Source organism: Drosophila subpulchrella, unplaced genomic scaffold (genome assembly GCF_014743375.2).
Source record: "Drosophila subpulchrella strain 33 F10 #4 breed RU33 unplaced genomic scaffold, RU_Dsub_v1.1 Primary Assembly Seq354, whole genome shotgun sequence".
NCBI classification, from domain to species: domain Eukaryota; kingdom Metazoa; phylum Arthropoda; class Insecta; order Diptera; family Drosophilidae; genus Drosophila; species Drosophila subpulchrella.
The window spans coordinates 3,798,509-3,815,351 of record NW_023665577.1 but is presented as its reverse complement, the minus strand read 5'-3'; the positions used below and the strand labels follow the sequence as shown (position 1 = coordinate 3,815,351).

Sequence of the window (16,843 nt, the reverse complement as noted above, 5' to 3'; positions counted from 1 at the left end):
TGAGATGGAAGAAGTTTCACAAAAGTTGAGGTTCATGCTGCACTTATAGATTTTTTTGCGGTTTAATTGAAACTTTGTTAAGCTAGTTTAAAAGTTTAAAGAAGTTTTTAAAATAAAATATAATAAAAATAATATATTTATGTCCGACCATATTTATTTAATTGGTTTTTAGTTCAATTTGAAATGTATGCACAGTTAATAAATAAATCCTTTGTCATATTAATTTTATTTTACCGCAGAAATACTTTCTGTTATTTCATTTGAATGACCTTATACAATTCTGTGAAATAATGATAAACCCCACTTCATAAGTTGAAACAATACACGAAGCACAACAATTGACCTCTTCAGCCGTTTAATTAATATTTTTCATTCAGAATTTCATATCATAATTAATACTTAATATTATTCAATTGAGAGGCGTCACTTACCTGCATAGAATAAAGGCAGCAGATTAAAGATGATAACCAGCGGAAATATAGAGCGTGCAAACTTTTGCACATCCGTGAGGATGCCGACTGCCGGAGTCGTCGAAGTTGAAGAGCCGTGTTGAAGGGGCTTTCGTTGTGGTTTCGTAGAGTCCTGACCGACTTTGGAAGATAGGCGTGATAGGCAAGTGCTCGTGGCGAGGCGATCCTGCTCCGAAGTCCCTGTAGAAGTGGCCAAAGAAGCAGCAGGATTGGCCAGGCATTGCTGGTGTTGCTGCGGGGCAGCAGCAGGTTGAACAGCAACAGCAACATCGCAGGTTGCAGCACTGCCGGCCAAAGGATATCGCATCCTGTGCTGGGTGTTTCTGTTGCTGGCAGAGATCTCATCTGTGGTCCAGGATTCGCTGGCTGGTACATCATCTGTTTCTGTTGCTGCTGCTCCTGTTGCTGATGTTGCTCCTGTTGCTGCTGTTCCTGGTGTTGCTGCTGCCGCAAGTGCTGACTGGCATAATGTTGCTGCTGCTGCTGCTGTTGCCTCCGATTCGCTTTGTGTTTGTGTGTGGCACAGAAACGTATCGCTTTGAAATTGCCTCCGTTTGCTGTTGCAGTTGTTCGTGTGCTGCTGCTGTTGTTGTTGTTGTTGTTGTTGCTGTTGTAAAGGTTGTCGTGTTGTTGTCGTTGAAGAAATTGTTGTTGGTGTGTTATAGAAATGTCGTATCTGTGCTGAGGCCATGTTGTGCCCTAAAATGAGATTTGAAAAGGCAACAAAGGCATGAAGTAGTTGTTAAAAAGCAATAAGTCTAGTGACCATTGACAAAAAGGACGAAAGTTGGCCGTTACACAGTTTTGATAATCCAATCACTGTGATTATCGATTCGTCGGATGCTGTTTTATGTTGTTGGCAGGATTACACGCCACAGGGAAACGGACAGCATCACAAAGCATTTGGGTGCTTGTCTTTTTAATCAATTTCAACAGGCAAGCCACGCCCATTCGGTTAACGCCGACGGGCAATCCTTTTAGTTTTTTTACAAGCTACCGAATCCCCACTCCCTTTTAAAGGGGTTCTGACGGAGGGCTCCATCGTTAATGTTTGTTTTTCAACGATTTCTAGGGTGTACTCTGTTTTATTTATATTTAAAAGGAGATAAAATATATTATAGTATCTCTGTATTATCTATATATCCATATTTCCATAAATTGTTTAATATTTGCTTTTTATATCTTATATTAAAATTGCTTTATCTTCGTTTTTAAATATTAAGTATTCGTTGTTTATTATGGCAAAATGCTATTTTTATAGCATACCTAAGGGAGCTTTTGCTTTACATCCTTGTGTAAAACTTGTAAAGCATTCTAAAGCTTACATCCTAAAAGCTTTTAGCAGAGTTACACACAAACCAGAAGTTACATCTACGGTAACGTAATCCTTCTGTTACTGTACGCCGAAAAGCTTTGCTGTTATTGAAATGTAACCAAAAAGCTTTCATCGACATACATACAATGACTCTCATAACAAGGAAATGATAAGAAATTTACTGAAAGTTAGCCCTTCCTGATATACATTTCTTTGTTGATACTGGGCTAGATTAACCAAGTTACTCATTTATTCATCCCCCTGAATAACCACCTAACTACGCCTATGTCTGCCATACTCATTCCTCATTTGCAAACCATAAAAATATGTGGAATAATCATAAATAACCTACAAGTACACTAGATAAACCCTTGGCGAGTGCCACGCCCATCGGGTCAGGCCAGGCATTTATCAAATTTCCGCCACTCGAAATGTTTTTGGGCGCAATAACAGACGCCGAAACAAGTTTGCCACCCATCAACCCCTCGGCTGGGTGGCTTCTCTGGTGGTGTTGTTGTAGTGATTACAGACGTTGATAATAAAGTAAAAATTGCAACAATGAACGCATAGACATCATGTCTATGGCAGTCCTCGGCCAGATCCGACAATCCGACCATCCAGCAATCCAACAGCAACACAGCAACGCCCACACGTAGCACGGAGCCATAAAGTGCTCGTAATCAACGTGAAACTGTGACGCACGCACACACGTCTATTGCTGAATGTGTGATGGTGTGTTAGTGCACAGAGAAAAAATACCTGACTGTTAAATAAAAATTATGTTATTTTGATGACTTGGATACTCAATTTCTTCTCACGAATTTCTGTTGTACGAATAATCGCATTATCTTTTAAGTGTTACTTGATTTCGATTTTAACATATTTAAGAGAAAAAATATCCACTTGTATACCCTTTTAAAAGCTATAATAACATTTTAATTTATAATTAACATAAATTTCTAAATCTAACATAAAACCTATTTGGGGTCAAATAAAATTCGAAAAAAATTGCTTGAAAGTTAAAATCATTAATAAATGGTCGCCGGTCTTCTTCTTCTTTTTAAAATCTTCAATAAGTTTCCTGTATTAACGTTAAGTATGATATAATTTAGTTATTTAAGTATGATATATATGTCGTAGATACGAATACCGCTAAATTTTAGAAACATCTCTAATTGCATAACTTTATTTTAGGAAAGTTAAATCTAACAGTTTTTTATATATTAATTTTTATATAGGTAATATTACATAACTGTAAATTTAATAACTATTTGAAATATATTTTTGTATGACAACATTTTAAGAGATTTTTAAGGATTATTAAGATAGATATTTCAATACTGATCTGAAAGGCTAGTACGATTTTTTTGGTTTTCATGGATTAAGAGTGCTCCCTTTGCTATGATTTTTCCCAGTGTATGTTTGCGTGCGTCTTTTTGGCAAATGTCGTCCACCGGACCTCTGCTGGCCGCTGGTCGGTGGCTTTCCCATTTAGCCAACGAAAATTGTCTGCAATGCTGCACTAATGTCATCAGGGCGTATGCGTAACTAGGTGAATGTCGTGATGCGGGGCGTTGGAGTGCCGGAGTTCTTTTTTGGAGCATAAGTCGGGGGGCAGAAGGCGTAAGGCGGGGCAGCTTGGGGTGGCTGAGTGGTGTTTTCTGTTACGTTTCAGCTGTATCCATTAATTCCGGGCAGCTGGCAGCAAAGGATGTGAGCTCATGTGTGTATCCTGCTGAATAATTAAGGAGGCTGAGGCTAGCAGGACAACTCGGCAGCGAGAATTTTGCCGAGCTGTCAACGCAGCGAATGCATGTTGCCATGTTTCTGGCTCTGCCGCATAATTGGAAATTATTCGCTGCACTCGGGCACTACTGTAAAATGCTAATTGCAGTCAGAAGTAATAGCCACAGGAGCCACTGTAACGATGCAAATAAATTGCAATTTGTTGCCGCTAATGTTTATTCAAATGTGCGCCCTGTTTTTCGTTTTCGTTTGCACCTGCAGCTGCGGCTGACCTGTTTCTGTTTTCTCGCAATTAGTCAGTTTGTTTGGCATCGCGGCACCATACCCTTTGACCCCTATCTGTGGCCCAGCTAATTGTGCACTTGGCCAGCGGTTTAATGAGTGCTCCTCCCCGTCGTTCAAAGGCAGCGAATGCGAAAATAATAAAGCCGGCGAAAATTAAAAGCCAGCCAGAGCCAATTAGAAGCGACTAAAGCGCAGGAACCACTTCAAAGAGGCAAAAAGTGGAGAAAACGCAGCAAGTAAAAGGGAGGCCACAGCGAAACTGTCTTTGGGTTTTCCTGATGCCCTACCGGTTCAAAAAAAATACACTTAATTTATTTTGTTATCATTTCAATACTTAGGATTTTCTGGACATTCATATTAATATAGTATAAACACACTTAAATAAAACCTAAAGTCAAACCTGAGTAATTGTCATACGATCAGCTTGGAAATGTCCTTTCCTATTCATTTACTTTATTTTTCATTTAAGTACTAAAGTTTTTGTAAGTCGATTATAAGTGTTTATACACTTAACTAAAATTTAAAGTCACACTTTTACATTTTGGGATAAAATAAAAGAGCTATAAATCCATCAGCTTGTTTTTTAGCTAAAGTTTTTGGAAGTTGATTATAATATAAACACACTTAACTAAAACCAAACTTAAATAATTAAGGACAGCACAAAAAGGGTTAAAAATCCCCCAGCTTGGAAATGTCCTTTTCCATTCATTTACTTTGTTTCAGAACTTCTCTTTCCGAGTCTTACAAACTTGCCCCAGCTGCATCAGGGTTTATTTCTAATGCCTTCCACCCACAGCAATCCTCTGAGCGTGGCAAACACTCCAAAATAGTTATTAAACCCTCGGCAAGGGCTCTGAAAGCCCAGCAAATGGATGCTGGATTCTGGTTGGTGGCTGAAACAAATGGCGCTCGATGCAGCACAAAAAGTTGCCATCCACAGCAGCGCATCATCATCAGCAGTGCATCTCAAATGCTACAGAAAAAAACAAAAAAAAAAGATAGCAACGGCAGCATTCTACACTTCAACGCCGCAAGTTGGTGGCATAAATTTAGCAATCTTCTGTATCTGTGTATCTGCAGCCCTACTCCAGATACAGATACAGATGATATAGATGTAGATGCATTTATGTATACCGCAATGGGGCATTTACATTTCTGATGTTTGTGGGTTGGAGCAACAATATGCATTCACTTGGTTGATTAACATTCTGTTTGAATTAAAGCTTTAAAGTCGCTTGTGTGTGGAAAAACATCTACAAAGGCTGCCACGCGTTTTTTGCGCATTTCTCTGTGAAAATAAAATGCAGGCGTGCCTTTGCCTTTAGTCGCTTCGCAAAGGAACTTCATCATCCGGATGATCATCAGCGGCTGCTGCCGGAATGGAAATTAGCCAGGACACAGAGCCTTGTAGTCGCATGTTGCACATGTGCATGGCAACCAGCAACCACGGTGACAAATTGCAATTTAAATTTGGCTTTCGCGGGCCCCACAACAAGATTTAAGTGCGCCATGTGTGTGCTCATTACGAGTCACAATTATTTGTAGTTTTTAATTAGAAAACTTAGCTCGTCGCTCTATATCCCTGTCTCTATTCCTGTCGTCCTCTGCGGAACAGAAGAGCCTGTGCTTGTGCAACAACGTGCACTTCAGCACATCAAAATGCTTTCATGAATACGCAATGCGCTTGTTAATAGTTCGGGGCATATGCGGCGTATGCGTAATGCATGATTTATGCAACCGTCTGTCGGTGTGGTAAGTGTGGGTGTGTGTGTGCCGGCAGGTATTTATGTGCATTGTACATTAATCAGCCGACGGGCTTAACTTGTTGAGCTACCAATCGAAAGTTGTGCACTTGATTAAATATGATTTTCAGTTCTAAGAACTCAACAATCCTAAGTAGTTAAAATGAGTTCGTTTGGTAGGTTTTTATTGGGTCTTAAGCAAGATTAAACATTTAAAATTTAAATTAGATATTCTGAAAGCTCAGGAATGTTAGGAAATTGTAGAATAGTGCTTTTTATTATATCTCTTAGATATTAAACAGCAGTTTAAGGTCGTTGTCTTGTATTAAAATAATAAGAATACAAGGTCGCACCTTATTAAAAAGTAGTTGGGTTTGTAGGTTTCTATAGGGCTTTCAATAAGTTTTAAATTTGTTATATTAAATTGGAAATTATAAAAGCTCAAGAAACTTGAGAGATTTAAAGAATACGAAAAGGAATACGTTTTGGTATGTTCGTTAGACTTTAATATTTTAAGGAGTCAAGAATCTTTCTAGTATAATAAAATGAAATTGATTTCGGTAGGCTTCTATCTATCAACTAGTTTTAAAATTGTTATTTTAAATTTAAAATTATAGAAGCTTAGGAAAGTTGAGTGACTAAAAAAATTCTAAAAGCATAAAGTATTAAAAAGGAGTTGGCTTTGATAGGTTTCCTGTGGATTTTCAACTAGTTTCAAAATTGTTACTTTATTTGTTATTTAAAATTATAAACTATAGAAGCTCAGGAAAGTTGAGAAATTGAACAGTAATATATTTTTGTAGGTTTCTTATACATTAAACAGCGATTTGGGGTCTTCAGCTAGTTTATAAACTTTAATTAAAAATGCTAGATAACTCACCATATCGTCTGCATTTAGAGCGTTAGGGTACAACACGTCCTAATCACGGAGTCTTCTGAGTTTCTGCAAAGAGAAGAGCGGTGGAGAGCTCAGTTCACGGTGACAGGAAGACGGGGAGACAGGAAGACCCCCAGACAGACAGGACTTAAGCTGAACTTTGCATTGGCAGGAGCCCGGCAAACAGCTGGCAGCGCTTAAGTAAAAGTTACCAGCAAAACATTTGCAACTGCAGCATTAATGCGACTTCGCCTGGAAGTTCAAAAACTTTCCGGCAGGCGTGGGCGTGTCAAAAAGATTGCAAAGTACATACACCAAATAAAATGAAAAAAGGGGCAAGCGGCAAGTAACTTTGCAGCAAATCAATTTCGGGGTAAACTAAATTAAACAACGACAAGCAAAGCAGCTGCCAAATAGATAAAAATGCCAAACACACGTGCCAAAAGGGAGGCGGTTGGGCAAGGGGGCGTGGCGGGCTAGGGACGGGCGAAGCCGCAAACAAATTGTAAAAATGTAGGGAAGCGCCGAGAGTCGCGCAAAGGCATTTTGCCATTGGCAGCAGCGCCTCGAGTCGAGTCCCAGAGCAATTTATCATCTCTATGTTTAAAATTTATTACATTTATTTTATGTTGTTCTGCCTCCCCATTTTTTGTTTACTTTTAACTGTTTTCCTTGCCATGGTTTCCCATTTTTCCCCTTTCCCACACCCAGCCCTACATTTTTTGCTTTTTCTGTGCGTGTCCGTGTCTCAGTTTGTGGCAGCACTTTAAGAGCCAAGTCAAGTGGATAAAGTGGCGGAGGCGGCAAAGAGTTCTGCCGCTGTCAGTTGAGTTATAGCACTCGACTTGGCTCCACTCGGCTCTTGTAATTGAATTTATCGCTGTAGCAATATTCATCAACGTCAGGACACTACACTATGTGGCTATATGGCTATGTGGGGCAGCAGGACTCTCAGGACGAAGGCCCTGCAAATGCCCGGCGATCAAATTGAAGTGCCAAAGATTACGCCTCGCCTGCAGTTGCGCATACGCAGCGTGTGCCGCGGCCAAAGCGAACCGAAATTGAATTACTCGCTCCCGAAAACCAAGGTTCCATGCCATCCATCCATGGTCCATAATCCACCCCCTTACCATCCAAATCCCCGTATCTCTCATCCGCAGAGGGCAGCGGTGCCAAATTGCTTTCGATATCAATTTCCTGGCAAAAGCTTTTGTTTCCCCGGCAGCTCTGCTCTGCAGCCGCAGCTGCAACAAAATCCGATTAGAATTCCTGCACTGCCAGTCCAACAACCTGCCACGCCCCTCCCGTGTGCCTTAAAATCAAATTGTTTGCCCGGCAAACAAACAGCACAGCAAATCGAGTACAAAATGCATAGTCTATATAGCTGTCTTTGTAATACCCAGAGCAAACAAATGGTTAATATTTGGATAGGCTTAAATTATTAAAGTTTCGCAAATACTACACACAAAAAAAATGTGTGGGTAAAACTGACCAATACGGATAGTTACGTAACATTTACTAAAGGTTAGCCTATTAAAAGTAGTGACGTGTATTTTATTTTTGCTTTGGTTACTATTGAATAGTAAAGCTACCATAAAATGGTATTTGTATTTTTAAAAAGTATTTTTTTGTTGGGAGAGTAACTATTTTGTTGGTCAAATTGGCAGTTCGATGGGTTGTGACCATTTAACCATTACCTTGGTAAATTTTCTTAAAGTTTTTTTTGAGTGTCTATCGCTTAAAATGTTACTTCTTTTGTTGTGAGTAGAAGTCGCGATTTAGGTAAAGTCATTTTGCAGCTACATTTGATTGGTTATTTTTAGGCCTAGTCCAATTTTGGTTTTGTAAAAAAATCAAATCCAATCAGTGGTGGTTAAAAACCGATATTACATATAATAAGACATCTAGTTATGAGACCCCTAATCTAAAACATTTTATTGTATTTTTAAGCATTTGAGTTAATATCGTTCCTGAACTGCTATAAGTTAATATGTATAGGTTTGTTCTGTTCACAGAACATATCTCACTGTATAAAATGGGTTTAATTTGTACTTCATTTTTTAACTTTGGGGAACTTTGGTCAAAAGCACATTTTATTAAGCTCTTCTATCTCTGTGTAATTGGAATTGAATATATTATATTTACAATCTACCCGGTCTCTCTTCGATTATTGATTGGAAAAATACAAAAACAAAACGAACGGCCAAGCCTTATCAATGCAAAAATCAATGAAACAGCGGAAGTGGCCGAGGAGGGTATTTTGCATTTCGTCCTGCTGGTGAAATAATCATGATGGAGTTGACTGCAAATGAAATATGCATATGCTGCAGTGGCCGGCGGATCCGAACTCGATTCGCCGCCTGGGCAATGCAATTACCCGCAGTTGGACCCATGAAACCAATGCCAAGTCAGCAAATTGAATCAATGGGAGCGGGGAGTGCAACGAACATTTCCCCCAAACATTTAACAAATCGCATTTAATTTGAGTGCAACTTTTATCGCACTGCCACTGCAGAGCACCGAAAACAGAAAACAGAGCCTGTGAAACTGGCGTGCAAACTCGCTGACATGGTAGCAAACTGCTGAACTAATTGATTGGCATGTGGACTCCATTTCATTGTTACACCAGGATTGAAAATCTTTAGGATTGCTACCTAAAATAATCATTTTATTTTACTTTCATTTAGCTGTATTAATGTTATTTTACTTATGAATGTAAAGAATATTACATGAAAAGCCAGCAAAACTATATAAACACTTGTCCACAAAGTGTTTAAAATCAATCAACATTTTATTTAGTCTTGTAGACTTTCTAAAATAAAAATCACAAATAACGATTATGTTCAGTCTCAGCTTTATGATACCTTTAAATTAACCTGAAAGTACCAAGTACTTTTTGATTTAATATCTTTCTAAAAAAAATATTATGTCAAATGTTATAAGTCTTTTAGGATATTAAGATATTAACAACAATCTTAAAGAACTATCACTTATCTGACATAATGCCATTTTTAAAAAAAATATAATGACAAATTTTATATGTCTTTTGCCATTTAAGATATTTCCCAGTACATTTGTACGGAATGGATAAGCATTAAAACATATAAATTAGTCATATCTTAACTACAAGTTAAATACTACATTTTAGCTTACAAGTTTGCAAGCTAAAACCGCAATTGTTCAGGTGTTGGATCCCAGCTGTTTTGCTAATTGTCAGCTTAATGAAACACATGCAAAGTTTGCCACGAAGCCCCTGGAGCGATGGCAATCAGCAAATCAAATTTGGGATCAAAAGCGAAATGCATATCGATTGCAGCTGTCAGTTGCACATGCAATATGGATTCCAATTCGGATCTGAACTCGGATGCGGTTTCGGATGATGAATGGAGCCGTAATGAGTGTTATTAGACGCCGTCACTCGCACTGACCGTCAATTTGTCAATTTGTGCGGGCGATTGGACAAAAAGCGGCCGATAATACTCGATGAAACCCCTCCCCCTGCCCCTGCCCCTTCCCCTACCCTCACTTCCCCTCATTTTCGTCCTTGGCAAGCTGACAGAGCGTGTGACAGGATACGTCCAATTGAGAGCCAAACTGAAGCCTGAGTGTGTGTGAGTGCTTTGGTCCTTGACAGTCGGCATAATCAATCCACTCGCCTGACACCATGTCCTTTGTGAAATTGAAAAAATCCCCCCCCCCCCTCCTGGCGGGTTGACAACGTTATCCTGGGATCCCTCCAGCTGGTGGGAGGAGGTCCTGGGGAACTGAGGTACAGAGGTACAGAGGACCAGGCAGACGTGATATATGCTTATGGCCACCGTTGCCTGGGCGGATGCAACATAAATTATCAAAGTGCAAGTTGCAAATTGCTTGGCCTTCAGCCTGCGGCACGAAATGTGCACATAATTTCAAATTTATTACGAATTTACGTGCCATGCGATATGAAAGGGAATCCCGGAACACTAGCAAAAAAGGCCTGCACCTTCCTTGGCTCGAGCTGTGACTACACTGGGAATAAAGGTGTGTGAAAGATAACCAAGAAGTATCACTAAATTTCAAAGATATATAAAATAAAAAGCCTCTTATTATAGCTTTTACAGAACAGATTTGTCAGTTAGCTTTTTATAAGAAATGTTATTCAAGCTAGTCAAATTTCTAAATTTCTTAAAAATTATTGGTAAAGAAAAATTTGTTTATTTTAATTAAATCTAAAGAACATAACAGTTTTTTTAACATTTAACATAAAAAAAAGAAAATCATAGTATGTTTTTGGAAAAGAGCACCGCATTGGAATACTTAAAATACATTTATAATAATTTCGTTGGAAGAGTTCTTAATCCCAACGTTATCCCCCTGATTTTCCCTCAGTGTACCGAACTGCAATGCTCAGGTATCCATGGCACGTTGGGGCGTGTGTCACATGCAAAGCAGGTGACATTTCCACGCCCCGACTGGTTACCCGCTTAAGACAAGCCAACGCCTGCAGGACGGCCATTGCTTTTGTGTCGACTTCCGCTGGCTGATGGGAGCGACCACGCCCAGGTGCCGCCCCCTCGTTTGTCACTGCTTAGCCCCCTATCATCCCCACAAGCCTCAGCCCACACCCCACCCACGTTTCGATTAAATGCATCATTTCCCCGCATTTCAGATGCAGCAGCAGCGGCAAAGCCATCGCCACAGTCACCTAAAAGGATCTGAAAGGAGCCACAGGAGTCGAGGCCATCGCATTTGCCAACCTCATTCCTCTGGCTAACACGGTGCCCAGCGGGCAACCCACTCGTTCCCATTTACCAGACTCTACACTGAAAAAAAATCAAACCTAAGCGGAAGAAATCAAAAATCTAAGAAGACAATATTAACAGACAACTAACTTATCAAAGATCAAATAGTTTTCAATCGTATCTTGATATAAATGATGGAAACCAAGGAAACTATTTATTCTTATCAGTTTTTAGGTGGTATCAAAATTTAATAAGTTTTAAATTAAGCTTGGACATTCTCATTATAACATTTAGAGCCGGTTACTAAAACAAACTATAGGTATACTATGTATGCACGCCCTGAATGACTATTATTTAATTAATTTATTTATTTATGTATTTAAGATTGGACTCATTTACGGTTCTAACAATGCTGATATTGAAACTCATCAATCGTTTTACTTATAAAGAATTTATCGGGGGTGCCACATGAATCACTATGGCTTTGAAACCACTTTAAAATGTCGTTTTTAGGTGTCTAAAAGTATGCAACATTATTTTGTATACAAAAAATTCATCCAGAAAGTCACCTATTCAGTATGTTCAGTATGTTAAGATGCTTAGAATTTTTTAAGTAAATATTATAATATTTGTTTGTGTAATTGTCCTTAATAATATGTTTGCATTTGAAAAAAATCTAAAAAATATTACAAATCAATATATGTAACCCTTTTATAGCCCAGCTATAGTTTTCGCACAGTGCAGCCACCGAAGAATGTTGTGCACTTGTGTTTGCCTTTGTGCCCCAGCTCGGCGTTGTCCTGGCTCCTGCTGTGTCCTGCGCGCCATGCTAACAATCTTGTACTTCGGAGCCCGCTCGAGTTTAACTATTGACGTTGTTGCTTTTGCTGCTGCTGTCATTGCCATTTTGCCGTTGTCCCCGGTAATGTTACACGGCTTTTTATACTCCTCGGAGGCAACGACAACGACAACAATAAAGCAGGTGAAGGATTCACATAAAAGTTGTAAAACTGATTTGGCCAGGACGAGCACATACATATATGTATGTAGGGGGATTTTGTGGACCTGACACGACGATATTAAAAATCAAATCAAATTTCAGCTTAACATTTTAGGGCGCTGCAACTTTGGTCCTGGAATTTTGAAGCCCTAAAGTTTAGGGCCTAAACAAACTTTAAGCTGTGCTGATTGAGTGCAAACTGGAGAACTATTGGCCATGATTATTAAGAGCTCCTCAAACACTCGTTACACAATCGAATGATCCGGGGATGTTGGCTATAAATCAATCTCGTTTTTGGCACTTCGATCGATGCACTTGCCACTCGCCATCAAATTACCATTTTTGGGCCAGGCAAACATGGCCATTTCTTTTGTGCCAAGAATCTATTTGCTGCCGATTCAATAAGTTTTTGGGCCCAGGGCCTCCGGCTATTTGGCAAGCCTGAGCTGCATTTCATATCAGTTGATTAGTGCTGCAGGGGGGATGGTTGGGGAAAGGATATAGACTAGTACACAATGAGGCCGCTGCCAAGGAGGAACTTTAATAATGGCTGGAAAGGACATTCAGACATCCAGACAGACGGACTGCAAATGAAATGCGAGACGCCAAATTAGTGCCAAGCAATTAGATGGCCGCCAAATTGAAAGCAAATGAAATGCTCCGGCTCTCACAAAAGCCTGCTCCAAGATCCCAGACCCAGAGCAATTAGCCGCGACACCAGACCCCATTTTCATTTTAATTTCCCCGCCCATTTTCCCCAACCATCACCATTCGCGTTCGCATTCGCATTTCCTTGGATTTTCCGTACTCACGTTTATGCTAGTTGCATCGCATGGCATTTGCTGTTCCAGTTGGGCCATGTTCTTTCCCTGCTACATTTTCAGTTAATTGCTTCAGCTTGGCGACGAAGACGAGATTCTTGCTCTGCGCTGCAATGAAAGCATTGAAATGGGAGTGAGAATGGGGTTACCGAGTGCATTTTGTATGACTAATTGCAATGTGCAATTGCAAGAAATTATATTTCTAAAGAGAGGGCTGAAAAGGGGCACAAGATTTTTTCAAACCAGCACTAGCTTTACTAAAATGAATAGAATTCATTTCAAAAGTTAGTGGTATATACATATTTGGTTTGGTTTAAGGAAGTTAAAATATAAAACCGATCCCATAACATGTTGGCTGCTTTGCATTTTAATTTGCTATCCAAATTAATATCAAAATCATATTATAAAAAAGTATACTTTTTATTATATTTTTTTTATTTATAAAAAGTATTTATATAAAATAAATCTTACATAAATACAGGTAAATATAAAAATTTATATACTATATTACCATGTAATAATTGCCTTTAAAATTAGAAACGGTTTTATCCATTTAAAAGCCAAAATTGGTATACAAAACCAACCAAATTCCTCAAATGTAGAAAAAGGTAATCTTACAAAATAAATATTTTTTTTCTTATTTTAAGAAAATTTTCCTTAATTTTAAGGTTTTTTACCATACATTTAAGAAAAATTTGTCATTATTTCCAGAAATGGCAAACCATAAATTCAAGAAAATTATTTACTTAAAATAAAGGCGAGTCGCCGTTGGCTCAAAATCATAGGCGATTTTCTTGATTTAAAGGCGGATTTCTTGATTTAAGGGCGATTTTTTTTTTGGGTGTACGTAATTTATACCGCTTTTGGTAACATATTTTCTACTTTTAATTAATGTGAAAGAAATACACATCATATAATATCTCATTTCTTTTGTAAATAAAAACAAGAAATGATTCATTTTTGATTTAAACAGCGATATTTGTACCACATTTTAGTTTTAACCTTTTTAACAGCGCTGTTTATTCCAATAAATTGCCAATAGGCAATTTGCATATATATTATAAATACAAATTACCTCATTAACATTTATTAAAAATGGCGATACAAAAACGATACTTGGCTTGTTTTCATATTATATAAATTCTAGTTCATTTGCAAGCTTGGAAATAATTTATGTCCCAACACAACAGCTGCTGTTTACATCATCAATAATGTATTTGCAATTTTTATGTGACTTCTGCGCTGCATTCCGTCGCTTTCCACATGCAATCATCCATTAAACATTAGCTCGGAATTGGCCGAACTGAAGCAATTATGCGACTCACGTACGAGTGATTGTTTGTGTGTGTGTGTAGATGGCCATAATTGGCCTATGACTATGCAAATTGCCACTGGCCGCAAAAGTATGCCATACAAATAGTTGAGCCGCAAATGGCATTTAAATGAAACACGCATCAACGAAAGTTAATTGGAAGTCTAGGGAGAGCGAAGGCGAATTCGAATCAGAACCAGAATCCGAAGGATGCGGAGGGAAGGATGGGCGAGGGAAAGCAAACAAAGCTCTCCCACAGTCTTCGTATCAATCACAACAGAGCACACAAACAGATACAGATACAGATACATTTACAGATAGATAAACTCTCACACACACACGCGAACAGGGAGGAAACTAAATTACAACCAATTTTTATTGCTGTGAAAACAAAAGGCGCAGCATATTATCACAAAATGGCGCTGCTGGGGGGCGGTGCGGCTTTTTTGGGGCGTGGCTGGTTGGCTGACTGGCTATATCTGCGTCTGTTCGTCTGTCTATCTGTGCCAGGCGCACGTTTTCACACAAAAGACACAATAAATGATAACACATAAATTCGCACACAACTTCGTCCTGCGGAACGCGCTTGTGTGTGTGAGTGTGGGTAGTATCGTTAAAAGTCAATTGTAAACTTGCAAGCCCAAAGGCAGACTTACAATCCGCAACTATTGACGCAGTGGAAGAAAATAAAGAACACTTTTAAATATGCAAATTTAAAAATTACAAGCAAATTTAAAATCAAACAGATGAAATGATCACTCAAGCAACGAATTAAGTTAAAGATAAAAATATAAATACAAAATCCATAAGATAATTATTTATAAGAGAACTTGCTTAAAACGTTTAGTAATCGTACCTATTTTTTAAGATATTATGGTAAGAATTTACACCTTGATATGGAAGATGATACTTCAGTATTAATTTGAAAAATATGAAAATTAAGTTATGTTGAAGAATATTTTATTATATTTTCAGATAAACATGTTTGTAACAGTCAATTTTAGTTTTTTTGTAACAACGATCAAAAGTATCTTTGATTGGAATACTATTGTCTCAATTACGATACTCCATATTCAGCACACATTTAATATATGTTTATTTAGTGGCTTTAATTATAATTTAAATACTTCAGAAGGGATTTTTAAATTAAAAATTTTTGAAATGCTTTACTAAAAAAAAAAGCAGTAATTTTTTCTGACTGTAGCCTCACACACTCAACCATCTCCACTGTGACTAAGGCAGATCGAATTATAATGCAAAAGGCAACCGCCCCAGACCCCTTAACCCCCCACCCCTTTTTGACTCCTCCTAGGAGTGCGTAATGCCACCTTATCAGTGGCATTCAAATCAGAGCATAAACACACGCACACCATCGCAGCGAAGGCGCTGCAGCCAAAGGAAAGCAGTGAAGCGGCAGCTGGATAAAAGTTACATTGACATTGCCCAACAATCTATGTGTGTGTGGGTAAGAGCAGGATAAGAAAGGATATGTGGTGGGATTTGTCCCAGCGAGAGAGAGAGAGAGAGCGCCTGCGCTGGTCGGCTAACAACAACGCATAAGAGTCGCTGGGATAGACACGCAGAGAGCGTGGCTTTCTTTCTCCACTTTCCTCTCTGCCGAGCCGCCCTTTTCGTGGGCCTTTCTTTTTGGCCAGGCTTGTTGTTTACGCTTTGCCGCATATGTCGCTGCCAATGTATTTAATTGTGAACTGCGCACAAAAGTAGGCAACGATAATTTCTGCTTACCCAGTGCCACACATCCTTGCTGTACGCTCTGTGTGTGTGTGTGTGTTTGCCTTTGCCCCTGTGTGCGTGCGTGTGCGTGTGTGATTGTCTCTTATTTATTTATTTTGTTTGCTGTTCTGGGCCTTTTACAGGCCGTCGCTTAATGACGTAACAATTATCTTTGGACGCATGCTTATGGCACTCACGGGTGCGCTTACTGCAGCCCGAGGTTGCCAATTGAAATTGCCCCAAGAAGGCACACACACACAGATACAAGCACACACCCTCGAACGTGTCACATTGTGGCTTAGATGCCCTGCTCACATTATATATGCCTTATTGAAAACTTTTTCAATTATGAAACAGCTCTTCTCCGCTTTGGGCCAAGCTGATGATGCCAGTCCATTAGCAGGCAGCGGAAGCTTAACTCGATGAAACTCTCTAATTGACCGCTCTAACTGGCAGGACCCCTCCTGACCCCCTTAGCACCCCATGGCCTAAACGTTTTGCAAATAAACTATTCTTTATTCATAAACAAGCAACAACAGCGTGGCATACTCTAAACGACCACTTAAGTGTGTTCCCCCAACAACAACGGCAAAAGCAAGAACAGCGTCAGTGGCAACAACGATGTGGCAAGATGCAGGTCTTACACTTGGGGAAAACAAAGCCAACTGACACACATACAAGACAAATGCAAATTAGCTAATTATATAATGCGTTTTCATTAAGGATATGTTGTATAATTGCTAGGACCACAATATATGTTGTACCTTACACTCCCATTGGGAATTTTTTAGGCACTTACGTTCTATCTTTGAGATATTCA

The 16,843-nt window shown here is 39.0% G+C and overlaps 1 protein-coding gene across 13 annotated transcripts in view; it reads right to left on the bottom strand.

The window, feature by feature from the left end:
• Window positions 1-16,843, bottom strand: part of LOC119561082 (cubilin) — a 53,634-nt gene that overhangs the window by 32,362 nt on the left and 4,429 nt on the right. For 12 of the 13 annotated variants that reach the window (XR_005221063.1, XR_005221059.1, XR_005221060.1 and 9 more), the window contains exons 2-4: window positions 12,969-13,085; window positions 6,439-6,501; window positions 432-1,169 (exon numbers count right to left, since the gene is read on the bottom strand). Coding sequence is in view for 8 of the 13 variants with exons in the window: in XM_037874949.1 (XP_037730877.1) it covers window positions 432-1,161 (730 nt within the window). In the remaining 5 variants the exon portion in view is untranslated. The remainder of the gene's footprint in view (window positions 1-431; window positions 1,170-6,438; window positions 6,502-12,968; window positions 13,086-16,843) is intronic. The other variant, XM_037874947.1, reaches the window with a different exon arrangement.